The 13,704-nt window shown below is 34.6% G+C and overlaps 1 protein-coding gene across 1 annotated transcript; it reads right to left on the minus strand.

The window, feature by feature from the left end:
• Positions 1 to 1,386: 1,386 nt before the first annotated feature.
• On the minus strand, positions 1,387 to 13,493 carry LOC146738306 (uncharacterized). Its single transcript, XM_085503915.1, has 11 exons — positions 13,428 to 13,493; positions 12,407 to 12,539; positions 8,682 to 8,813; positions 8,158 to 8,271; positions 7,806 to 7,919; positions 7,482 to 7,568; positions 6,854 to 7,060; positions 6,382 to 6,594; positions 6,044 to 6,193; positions 3,033 to 3,174; positions 1,387 to 1,500 (listed from the first exon to the last, which is right to left on the minus strand). Exons 1-11 carry the CDS (start codon positions 13,491 to 13,493, stop codon positions 1,431 to 1,433), a joined length of 1,428 nt encoding a protein of 475 aa, XP_085360041.1. The 3' UTR covers positions 1,387 to 1,430.
• Positions 13,494 to 13,704: the final 211 nt, after the last annotated feature.

Raw genomic sequence — 13,704 nt, forward strand, 5'->3', positions numbered from 1 at the left:
TTAATTAAAATTTTTGCCAGCTTTATTTCGCCAAAAGCTTTCGCCTCTGATACTAGGTTCAGTAAATATTATTCACTTCACGAAATGTATTGCTTATAGATAAATGTAACTCATTGGAACCATAACAGTGTACATTTTTTTGTTTGTGTATATATGTTTGAAGACAATCATGTGTGAATGGCTGGTTTATCTACGATACAGACTTTCCGTTTTCGACATTGTGAAATTCCTTCGTTTTTTGGGAAACAAATCCTGAAAAAACTAATTTGACAAGATAAATTAGAAATGTATATTAAGAATAATTCATAACAAAAAGTATTCCCTTTGCACCCATAAATAATTGTCATTACAGAGTATTACAGACAAAAGATAATAATTTGATATATTCACTCTATTTTGCCTTTTATTTGTCTTGACATATGACTGAAAGAAGCTGAATTAAATTACAAACTTTGTAGTTGGCTCAACAACTCATGTATGGACAATAACTGTAATACATATTATTTAACGTGGTAAAAATACTGTATTTTTATCATGAAAAACGATCGAATTTTCACAATTTCGAAAACGGAAAGGCTTTATAGGACTGTTTAATACTTGTATGTACTTTTTATATTATGTTTAATATTTACATGACTGTTTTCTAATAAACCACGCGATGTACTTTCAACTGATCTGTAACACTGCAATGTATATCTCATGGTGACAAATGTAAAATATGCATATAAGTATGTAATCAATCACGTTGTTCATTATATGACGCTGAATGATTTCTCATACTGTTTCTTTAGTTTATGTGTGTATGAGCTACGAATGGAAATCGTTTGTTAATATGCGCTTTAAGAGAAGCTTACAACCCTGGTGGCTACGTACTCTGCTGTATCTAAACAAAGCAATGTAAGAACCAATTGGAGAGACTCCAATTTGTGTTTATATATATTGATAGTAAAGAAATTAGTACATGCATATACTAGTACGTTTTGCAACTGATTTTAAGTACTTTTATGGTCCAGTTCATCTAAAATAAATTTATAAACGTGCGAATGTGCGGCATTGGTATGTCTTTAATTATTAGACAAAATAACAGTATGGTTTAGAGATACTACCAAATCAACTGCAAAAATCTGGGTCTCTAAAACATATCTGATTAAAAGAAACAACGCCAAGTCGACGAACCTGTCTCAAAACAGAAAGTTCATATATTCAAAGTGTTTTATTTCATAATACATATGTGACTGCTTATCATATATAATTCATTGTAACGTGTAGTACAAGTCAAGTGCGATATATATATATATATATATATATATATATAATATACACTTATAATAGTAATCGACATTGTTGAAAAAGACTGTATCAATTATTTGCATATTCAAATGATTGTGCAATATATCTTCACACGTATGTTACCATGTCCTTTTACGCTACTAGTTATCATATTCACAAATAAAATTAAAAGTGTTGCTACAGGGTACGTCATTCCAAACTAGATCTTCGCTGAAAGAAATAATAATACAAATATTTGTTGCAATTTTGATAACATTGTGAAAAGCAATCAATATGTAAATATTTGTGCCGAATATAATTGCGATTCAGTAATTGTAGCGTGAAAAAATAAAATAAAAAGAAAGTTCAGAAAGAACCTGAGAGTATTGAAAACTTATAATGTGATGATTATTCCTCGAAAGCGGAAATGTATATTATTATTCAAATTAGGTAATTATAATGTACATAAACCCAAAATTAATTAGATCGTCACATTATCTTATATGTACCAAATTCATTGAAATAAGATTAGTACTTAAGATATTGATGGAATAGATTTCATTGTAAAACTAATAACGTCTGCACAATGTCATATACCATCTACGTATCCAGTTCCATTGAAATGTAAGTAGAAGGTCTGCGTATTTTATGACCATATATGTACCAAGTTCCATTGAAATGAGTAATGTACTTGACATATTAATGTAAAGCCGAAAATTGGCTGAATATGTAAATTTGGTGATTAATATGCCCGATTTTTTTTACCAAAAACTATTAAGGTCTGTTCATAGTTCCCGAGCCTATATGTGCCAATTTTCATTGAAAATATCAGCAAAATTTACTAAATAGGTAATTAATACACGTATATTAACTCAAAACCTATCAGGTCAGTACCAAGTTTTATTGAAATGTGATGATTAGTACTTGAGATATAAGTGGAATAGCCCGAGACTAATCATTAGCAAATCCGGTAATTGATGTGCATGGATATTTACTCAAAAGTAATTACATCTGTCCAGAGCATCTATGTACCACATTTAATCAAAATTCAATGAGCGGTTCTTTGGATATCAGCGGAACAGTCATGGAACAGCTAAAATATAGCTAATTATCTTGAAAATTAGGTCATTATTATGCATAAATTTCAACCTAAACCAAAGTAAATCTTTGCATTAGCTCAGGGCATCAATTCATCAAGTTTCATCGAAAACTTACATATGATTCTTGAGGTATAAGTGAAACAGACAGTCAGTCAGACAAACACACACACGTACATACACGTCTTACCATCGTTCTGACGACACGCATTGGATTAACTGTTAATATATAGTTACGTTATGTTTTGATTAAGCGACTCTATATAAGATTGCGATTTAGTAAAACTCAATTAAATTAAGTTTCAATTTTAGCTCAACTAAATAAAAATGCAAGAAAATAGAAATAACATCATGCAACCTGTGATTTAACATAGAAATGTTAGGGTTAGTAAAGGGGATCAGTATGGCACTTTCAATTCCCCTTTACAAACACTAAGCTACGCAAACTTGACTTAAATCCGGGTCGTGAGGGTCATTACTTAGTGTGTGTAAACTTAAGTGAAAGTCGTCACAATGTTGATAAGACGCGCGCACCCACAAACACACACATACAGATGCATATACAGATGTAATAAATGCAAAGACTCCTATATAACCACAATTTAACTATACTTGCAATATGACATTGACAGTTATTAACAGTTGTTAAAAACAAGCGCCACTTACCCTGTTATTGCACAGTCTTCGTGATCTGCATCACTTGGTTCATGTGGATACTGCCTCCAATTGATAAACAGAAGAGGAGTGCCATCTGCATATACATAATGACTTTCAGTTCTGATATCATTAACTCCAGTCCACCAGCTCCCTAGTAACAAAGCATTTTAGAACTAACCTCTTAAATTATCAATATGAGAGTGGGTACAGACAAAATACTAATAAATGTATCATTTTAAGCAATATTAAAGCAAGAGAACCATAGATGATATAAGGCCATAGTTGTACTTATTTTGCAAACGGCCGCCGAGATTTCGTTGACAGCGAGAGGGCCAGGTGATTTGATTTCCTAATGTCATCATGTCAACTTTTCACCGGAACTATAAAACAGGAATAGTAAATTCGATGATGGTAAAGAAAAAACACTATAGTTTTATGGCGTCATATGTTTACGTGATTGCCAAATCAAAAAAACAATCATGCCAATCCAACATCCAAACAATGCTATACAAGAGACACAAACACAGACAAGTCAGGGAAAGAATGACATGACCTCAAGGCATTCAGCCATGAAGTGATGTCAGGTGTTCGAAAAACATAAGCACATCCTGCTCATTCAACCACCCATCCACCCAACCAAAGAACCAACCAACACGGGAACTTTTGATAACATAGTTCCCTCAAAAAACTACCTCTCGATCTTCTGTAACAAACTGTATTGTATTTAGTTTGACAGAAAATTGTCAACAGACAATTCCTGGATGACGTTTGGTTGTTTTTTAGGTCAATTTCACTATCGATTTTATCGCGGGTATTAGAATATACACAAAACCTTGAATATTGTGAAAACTGCAAATTACGCTGTGAGTTAGGCAGCCCAGACCAATACAATGAGCTACTGACATTCACACTATATACCTGGCAAAACATTTTTCAAATATTGTCGGTAAATGATAAACTGGCAGCCTTGCTTTTAGAACTAAACACAATTGTTTCTATGTGACAGTGTCCCTTCGCCCTAAGTCAAAATACCTTTCCGTGTCAGGTAAAGATGTTGCAACCATGATTTCATACACAGAACTAATAATACAAAAGTGTTTCAACTGCTGTGCATCAACATCGACACTGCTATCTGAATCTGAAACTATTGCAATAGTTGAACAATGCACCCCAAGAAAAAAAAAAATATCAACCACCAAGTAGATCGTCAATCAAATCATTGAAGATATTTGAATCAAAGGATTCTTTCAGTTTATTTTCTGCCATCAATATTTTTTTCTCAAGCTCAATAAAAAAGTTACATACTTGTTCAGGTTTGTTAAACTAGACTTGATGTTTTGCCTTTTTGTGTGGTTTTAATTACATCAGGTTGAATGTACATCTCTGAAGTCTGAACATACCACCTAAATATGTTACATTACACTTTGCAGGAGCCAAAGGTTACATTGATCTTGGTTCTAAAATATTATCATCACTTCTTCACATATGATATATGGTGACATTTGCAGCAGTGTTGTAATAGTTTGATTACATCGCTGGCAATAATTCTTCATACAGCTGTTTGTAAGTATCTCCCACCAGGTAAGAGTAGTAGTACATAAATATTACAGGTTGACCTGGATTGAGCAAGATGTTTGAAAACTGGGGTGACAAATGCTTTATACTTTGAGAAAACCTCCAGACAAGCAGGATTTTCAGAATGATATGTATTTAATAACATATTAACTTCCTGGGATGAAAGTGGGAAAGACAGGATCTTCAATGCCCATCATCACGTTAAAATCACCTACTGCATCCATCGAATCCAAGAGAATTTATGGTATTTGTCTTTCATCATCACTCAGAGCCTCTTCCAATTGCCCAACTGTCCAGAATTGTTTTTTTTTATTTTTGTACAGTTGACATCAATAATCAGTCCTTGGGCTCAATGAACAGTAATACAAAAAGCAAGATGAAAGTAAGTATCCAGTTGTGGAATTTGTGAACACTTTCTTGCCAATTTTCAAAATTAATTTTGTTGTGTCCCGTCCTCTTTAAATTGGAATCTAACCATATCCCCTTCAATAACACTCATACATTAAGCATTATGTATGTTCACATCGCAATTGATATACAGTTATACAGTATATCAACAAATTGCTCAAGCAATGTATGCATACATCCAGCACGCGTGAATATCATAACAACCCGAAAGTACAATCATAAAGTAAGTTGGAAAATAGCCAGCAAAACAGGAATGAAAAAATATGTGATTGTTAGATAGTTTACTATTTGCTCACCAGTAAAATATGAAGTAACTAATGCGCATGCTCACTCCTGACCAATAAAACAAAACGAAATACAAGAATTGCAGTCGCACCATATCCATTACATACTCTGACGCAATTGTGTTACGAATCCGGGGAAAATTTATTTCGTTTATACTGTATTTTCATCCACGACTCTTAAAAATAAATTTACCTAAATATAAATTTACATAACATGCAGGTAGATTTGCATGTAAATTTTGACCGGGTAGTCATAGTGATATTGACGTACAAACAACTAAACGTTACTCTAGAATACCCAGCGAGATATCGGCGGCCATTTGCAAATAAAGTATGTTCTTAGAGAAAGGTCATATCCTCGGGGGGGGGGGGCTGTGTCACAGAACGTTATATATTGCCAAGACATGCACCACTATATCATATAATTAAATAAGGTTAATAAAGTTGAGAAATTAAATAAGGTTAATAAAGTTGAGAGAACAGCACAAATTCAACTTTGAAGTAATCCTGGGCATCTGAATTTATATATTTTGCACATGTAGGGTTGAGCTTGTTACACTGTTTAGTAGAGTCTCAACAACTATTCGAAGTACAATTTTCTGGGAGTTCCGGCCTTTATTTTCACCATGATGGTGCCAGGTGGTGAACATACCCGGATGCCCGCTCCGAAGGTTGATAGATTTTTACATGCAAAGAACTCAGAAACAGAAGAAAAAAAAAACATTTGCAGTTGCGCAAAATGTTCTCACTCACAGCCAAGGCCATATTGCTCAATAAGCTGTACTAGATAGGTATTTTCTTCCATACTTCTGATCTTTGCCAAATGCGCTCCAATGTTATGACAACTAACATTAGCTTGATTCCATGCAAGAGGTTCAATACGCAGTTCAAATCTTCTGCGAGCTAAATGTTGCCACATAATAAATATATATTGGGTTAGTTTCACAACGTTTCACACTTATAAGAGGATTAGATAAACGTATGGTGGAAATAGATCTCCAAAGAACAGTCACATTAAACCACACATATAATCGTTTAAACAATCATTTAAACGTATGGCAACATAATCTGAGTAGCACACATTAGATTACCTGGTGCATATACCTCCACCTCGCACAGTGACAAAAAGTTTGTAGTTTCCTGTAACATAACAGTTACATATCTTCCTCTCGTTGCCATTCCACATGTAAACTCAACAGTTTCCTGCAAAGCACTTTGTGCATCCACAATATCACCACATTGAACAGTTTCATCACGTTGTGCTGTATAGCCAACCAGAACCACAGCGTTTTCCAACCTTTCTTCTGAAACGTAATTGTATCGTCAATAATTTCTGACTTATAAAACAAACATATTGAATATGTCTGTTGCTATTTTGGTAGAACATTCCACCAAGGTTTGAGCAGCACGTCCATTGGTCTGACAATTCCCTTGCTAAGTTATTAGCGTGGGACCCGGGAGTTTGACACTTGACGAATTAGACTTGTTCATTTGCCTAGATTCGCAATGTTAAAATTTTGAAAAAAATAACATAAACAAAATTACATATATATGGGAACTTACGACAGCAATCTTGGCGATTAGTGATGATCACTTTATGAATGCAGTGAATCTCGAATAGGTCAATCTGCCACCACGGTTCATACTCTTCGCCAGTGTGCGTACACGCATCACTAGGTGTGAGAATGCCGTCAATAGCGTTTACTGCCTCACGTTCAATCTGTGTTGAACTTTGACTAACAAGTTTTTGATACACAACATTTGACACGTCTAAAAGGGAAGAAAAAAACATTAGATGATGCAAACATAGTTTTGTAAATTTGAGTTAATAGTGTAGCTATACAAATGGATGGCACGACAACCACAGCGTCCTTGACTGTTTTATTTCATTTCAGCATTGGGAATCAAGAATATGCAATCCCGGCTTACAATACAAATCACTCACGCCCTCTAGCGCCCTTTTTGACGTAAATGAGGGTAAGTGTAACTTTACATTCGCGGGAGGAAACTTGGAATTCACACATCAAAATTCAAATTTGCAAGACAAAAGTTGAATATGCAGGACAAAATTTTAATTTTCATGGCGGTAGAAACAGTTAAAATATGATTTACATATTCGCATTTATGCAAACTGCAAATAAATATGATTTCCTAATTTGCAAATACGTAACAAGTATTTTCCATGTCCTACCTGTATTGCAGTCACACGTGTAGCTGTCAAAACTGTCTATACACATTCCTCCGTAACAGTCAGTAACATGAACACAGTCGTCTGGATCTGTGGATGGTTTATGTACGTGGTATATTTACGTATTTACACTAACAACTCATTTAAAGCGAAGGGGTCACCGGGAATCCGATGATAAATACGAACGCAATAAACGCAAAGGCTCACGGGTGAACGCCTGGTTGCCACGCTATGGCCGTCTGCCGCATGCAGGTATACTTAATTTATTAATAATATTTGAATCGAAAGCATAATCTTGGTCAAGATAATAAATAAGTATTTACGCACTTATCTCACAGTGGTCGCCGTAGGTTCCTGTCACACAGTCACATGTATACCCATTCAGAGTATCATTGCATGCTCCGCCGTTTTCACATGGATGTGAAGAGCATTCATCAACATCTTTGTAGAATGAGAATAATGCACTTTGTGTGAGTGGAATTTATAAACGATTTCAAGCCTGTTCTGTTGATTAGTAATGTGTGATTGGAAATCTTGTATGTGGCTTTAAAACGTGGTATCTGTGGGGGTCGAATTGTATGTGTTACAAAATACTCCGTTTCTAAAAGGTAGGCAAATGAACTCTTTGTAAGAATATTGAGCGTTGTTCTTAAAGTATACAATTATGCGCACCACTTACCCGTTTCACAGTTAATCCCTTGAAAACCAGGCACACAATCGCAGGTATAGGATTCCAAAGCGTTTACACATAAGCCACCATTTTGACAAAGGTTGGGTTCACAATAGTTCTGATCTGTAAGCAACACGTAGTTGTGTACTCGATGACCCAACTACAACTAATGACTAATTTAGATGAATTGTTGGTGAAATAATGTCTGTTGTTGTATTTATTTATAATAAGTATTTGCATATTTTATATTACATTTATGAATTAATTCCATGCATTCACCTTACGACTGTTTAACTGTATGCGCATATCCCGCAAGTTATATTTTTCTAATTGTGTTTTTATTCGGCTTCATGTATCCATGAAGTTGTTTTGGTGTAACTGAAACCCTGCTATCAGCTTAACATTTCTTCCTGGAAGGCAAGTAATTTCTACTAATCGCCGTATTTTAATCTGGCCATTAAGTAGTGTGATAGTTTGAATCACGTCAAAAACCGCAATACTATAGCTAGAGGTATGACCGTTCTTACACTTACAGGTCTCGCAGTATTCTCCAGTGTAACCGTTAGTACACATACACGTGACAGTATCGCCAGTAGAGCATGTACCTCCATTGCGACACTCTGTTGCGTTGCACTCCATGGGTTGTTTTGTTGTCACCAATTTTGCTGTAGATAAATAACATATTGATGTTTAGACAATCTAACATTATATTTAGTGCATTGTAACATTTACCATTAGCTAGATGTAATTTAAGAGCGCGTATTTGGTATCCGTGGAACGTCTGTCTCATTTGTATGAACGTATGCCGTTCCTGAAACAAGATTTATTTATCCTAGTGCAATAAAATAATATGTTTTGTTTGAACCTTCGGCATCGACGATACATTGGAAACTTAATTATTAAAGCAGTAAATTTAAATCATGGTTTTGCTCAAAGCGCGATAAATGCCAACTAGACTTGTACTGATTTTTTTAGGGGAGTTTGGGAGAATCAGAAATGACGCATCAAAATGATTTCTGTTTATTTATTTCCTGTTGTAGATCTTGAGAACTAGCCATTGAATATGATGTCGGGAATAAATGGTATTCTGAACAAGCTTTATTAATTATTGCTGGCAATATTCCAGTATGAATTGGGAGCAAACTGTGGCACCAAATCAAGTCGTTGTATTGTTATGCTTCTAAAATATTTGTTTTCAAATGTCTTGAAACAGATTTAAATATAAGGATATAGATGTAAATTATTAACATTATATAGTGTCCAACACATTAATTTGTAAATTGTAAATTTATTTTAAAGAATTCAGTGGCAATATTATATTATAACATAAAATAAATTAAATAGAAATAGTATGTGTAGTTTTGTATGTGGAAACTTGGCTGGCCCACTCAAAAATATAAGGAAGTGAGGTCTGCGGTTCTTTTTTTTTAATTGTTTTATTTGTGAAAAAAATGGTATTTTACAGGGTGTAAACAATAAAACACTCACAATGAAAGGCTAGTTCACCAACATGTCTCTTCTCGTGCTTGAGTGTGAAAGTACATGGTTTAGTGACTCTTATGTTTTTAAATTTTAGAATTTTTTTATTTGGGAAGGTTCTTCTATAACAATAGATATATCTATGTACTCAAGGTCCAAAGGCCACCGGCCTATAAGTACAAGTAACGTATGTCAATAATGTATCACAGAGCGCTTAATAACTGTTTGTGCTACAATTTGCATGATAACAACCCAGAACACAAATAAACAGAAACTTGCATTACAATAATACTAAAAATCTAACTTGTTGAATTACATCTCTTAGTTGCAAAGAAAATAAATTTGGCAAGGTTTCTAACAACAGTCATATTAGTGGTGTTCATTAGATGAATAAATTTGTCAATTGTGGGGAAAATAAGGAAATTCTCTGGGATGTAGTTTATTCTCAGGGCATTATAGAATGGGCAAATCAAACAAAAGTGAAATTCATCCTCAACTTGGTAAAGGTTACAATAAACACAATAATGGTCTATTCGCGTCAATGCGCAAATTGTGTACAGAGATATGATATATATATAATTTACAAAGACAAGTTTTGATTGATATATTTTCAACAAAATTTAGATATTTTTCTTGAACAAATACAGTTTCAAATTTTTTATATGTTGAAAGTTTAGGTGATTGATGTAATTTAGTATGCCACTCTTGAATGTCAATATCCCAAGCTCTTTGTTGAAATATTGCAATAAAATTATCAATATTGTTAACACCTTGGTTATGCCAAACATCACTAAAGCCATACGAAAAAAGTAATTGTTCCACGTTCCATGCCCAACATAAACGGTCATTATTAGCCTCCTTTTTCCCAAACATATAGCACTGATAAGGTAGACGATATGTGGGCATGTCTAAAAGATGAAGCCAATATTTGACAATGCGTACCAGCCTACAGGTGCGTGGGGTGTGGCGCCCCAACTCACCACGAATAGCAGAAATCGGGGAGTTTGGATACACTTTAAGAACTGAACGACAGAACATATTTTGGACTGCTTCTATGTCATCGCCATTGCGGAAACCCTAAATTTCTCACACATACATTAAAATTGGGACAATTTTACACGTAAATATTGAACGCAGTCCTCACGTCAAGATTGCCAAAACGTGCCAAGATTTGATTGACGGAAAACAGTGCTTTATTTTCTTTGTTTGCCAAGCACTTCTGAGCCTGGTACTATTTGCCTGTACTTGAAAAAACAATACCAAGGTAATTGCAGCTGGGAACAACTTCTAAATTCTGGTCCTGGAAAAACCATTATTCATTTTTCATTAAAACACCAGACTTTCTAAAAACCATAATGTTTGTTATGTTAATTTTCAATTTCCACTTTTGGGAATAATTTGATAAATTATTTAACAAGCGTTGGAGACCAATGGGTGAACTACTAAACAGGGCTAGGTCATCAGTAAATAACAAATAAAAAAGCTTAAGGGAGGCAAGGTGAAGGCCCGCTCTTTAATGCCAAGGTCATTGATAAATAATGAGAAAAACAATGGAGATAGTACACTCCCTTGCTGTACCCCTAGTTTACAAGTTTACAGTCAAAGAAGTCCGTTACACCATAGGGTGAACGGACACATGATTTTACATTTGAATACATTGAATACAGAACCCGAAATAATTTACCCTTGATACCGATCTTGGCTAATTTATAAAACAACAAATAATGGTTAATGCGATCAAACGCTTTTTGAAAAATCAATAAATACACAATACACTCTACCACTGAGGCGTAAGTAACGTGAAATAAGTGACTGTAAAATATAAATATTATCCACGATTGAATAACATTTCCTGAAACCACCTTGTTCCACAACCAACCGATTATATAGTACAGCCCACACGTTTAAACGTTGATAGCTAATATCACTAAAGATCTTTGTAATGCTAGGCAAGAGGGCTATCCCTCTGTAATTGTTGACGTCGCCCAGAGGACCTTTTTTGTGTAGTGGTACAATTAAACCATTAACCCACTGTTTCGGAAAAACTCCAGATGACAGTATTTCGTTGAATAGTAAAAGAATTAGCTGTTTGAGTGATAATGGTGCATTTTTAAATATTTCTGGGGAAATACCATCAAGACCTGCAGCTTTATGCGGTTTTGGACTAGACTATTATCAAGCTCAGATATGGTTATGCCACAATCTAGTATATCAGTTTCAATATTAATATTGTTGCTAGCCTCATCAGTTCTTATTCTTATATTTTCAACAAAATGCTCTACCTGTACAATGAAATTGGTACGTCCTGATTTGACTACCCATCATCAGCCTGATACATCCGTGAAAAATAATTCCTAACAATCTTTCAAAAATATCATGACAAATCATCAACATATTGATTTTAATTACGGATAGTGTGGTTCACTGTATATACCATGTCACTTAAATAGTACATATTTAAGAAAAAAATGAAGGTAAGTTATTAGTAATATAGAAATTAGAAATATATCAAGAAATGTCAAAAACAAATTCTGGTAAATTTTCCATACATTCCACTGTTTATTGCAAAAATAACTGAAGCAGGAAATTCGGCGTAAGAGTCAAGTTAAACGTGAGTCTCAACTATAACAGAGCAACACTTGCACACATAGTGCAGAGTGCAGCCTCTAATATTAGTGTTTGCCCCAAATATGTGAAAAAAAACATCCGCATGCTAGTATATAACACAATTAATGTAATATGACAGTGCCGTGACACTAAATAAATACACATTACTTACACATCTTGTCATCGTGCTTGTCTCTGGTAGACAGTGTGGCGGTAGTTGTCACTGTAGCCAGCAAAGCAGTAGCTGCAGCCACGGATAACAATACAAATGCAACTCTGCGACGTTTCTTACTATTAGCGTCCTTCTAACGGATATATAATCGAGAGCTACATTAGCGTATTGCTTACCAGTATATAAAGACATATTTTGTACAAGTGCTAGTGAAAGGAATCATCTGATGAGTTTCCGAATATACATATTTGTTCATACCTTGCTCCCCTCAGATTTGGCGACAGAATTTTCCATTTGATGCTATATTCTTCCACAGCTAACAGACACAATGGCGAACGTGTAACATCTATAACCTATAAAAATTCCCCTCGAAAAGTTTGTACTGTTGTTTTTATCGTGATGACAACGTGTATAACAACTTGCTCGGAACGCTCCTAGCGCGCTACCAAAGGAAATATCGTGAAAGAACATAGTTTATATAACCAATAGGGTATATTATTAGACAAAATACGATTCGCAAAATCCATACTTTAGGCGCTAAGTATCACAGGCTGAGAAATCACGGTCACCATGTGAAAATCTTGCTCACAACACTTTCAAGGGAATTTGGATTATAACACGATGTAAATCTAACTTGCAGCCTATAAACGTTCTATTTTTTTGTAGTGCAACCCCTTGTTAAGTACAACAACAAATATTTCATTGGTGTTTGTGAGCTCTTGTGTGAGTTGTCAATGCATAGACAGCTCTTCCAATTCTGTGTTTTACTCCCTATTAATTTGGGCCCTGTTTTACTCCGCGGTTACGTTCAAACGTCACTATCTTGACTGGATATCTGTGTTGAAAAATAATCCTTTATTGTTGCGGTGTACTCAAAACAATGAACAACTTATGTTTTTTAACATTACTTCACCTATTTACAATTCACCCCTAGACGTGATAATTTCATTTCATTATTGAGAATCCGTTGTGAAAAATATAAATAATCACAACCTCATCGAAATCCATTTTCTATTCTTACCCGCAAGCCAAACGCAGACCATTCATCAAAACGAGTCGTCTGGGGTATACTAGTACTTAGACCCATGCCGAGGACTTTCTGTTTGTAATGCAATATGATAAATCAGACTAGCTATCATATAAAACAAAATGAAAATCATTCTAAAATAACGCACTTGTACCCAATTGATTCCGGGTTCATTGGAAAAGAAATGACATTTGCAATAGTTACATTATCTTCGGTGATAACTCCGAAAGTGAAGTCTAATATCTCCAACAGAACGTAGCCGTTAAAACTT

The sequence above is a fragment of the Saccoglossus kowalevskii genome, chromosome 9, assembly GCF_978046115.1.
Source record: "Saccoglossus kowalevskii chromosome 9, keSacKowa6.1, whole genome shotgun sequence".
In the NCBI taxonomy this organism is placed as follows: Eukaryota; Metazoa; Hemichordata; class Enteropneusta; family Harrimaniidae; genus Saccoglossus; species Saccoglossus kowalevskii.

Coding starts and splice junctions, on each gene's coding strand:
- LOC146738306 (XM_085503915.1), bottom strand. CDS start 13,493: ATGGGTCTAAGTACTAGTATACCCCAGACGACTCGTTTTGATGAATGG. Junction 8,272..8,681: donor TGGAGAATACTGCGAGACCT/GTAAGTGTAAGA, acceptor TGTTGCTTACAG/ATCAGAACTATTGTGAACCC. Junction 7,920..8,157: donor AGGGATTAACTGTGAAACGG/GTAAGTGGTGCG, acceptor CATTCTACAAAG/ATGTTGATGAATGCTCTTCA.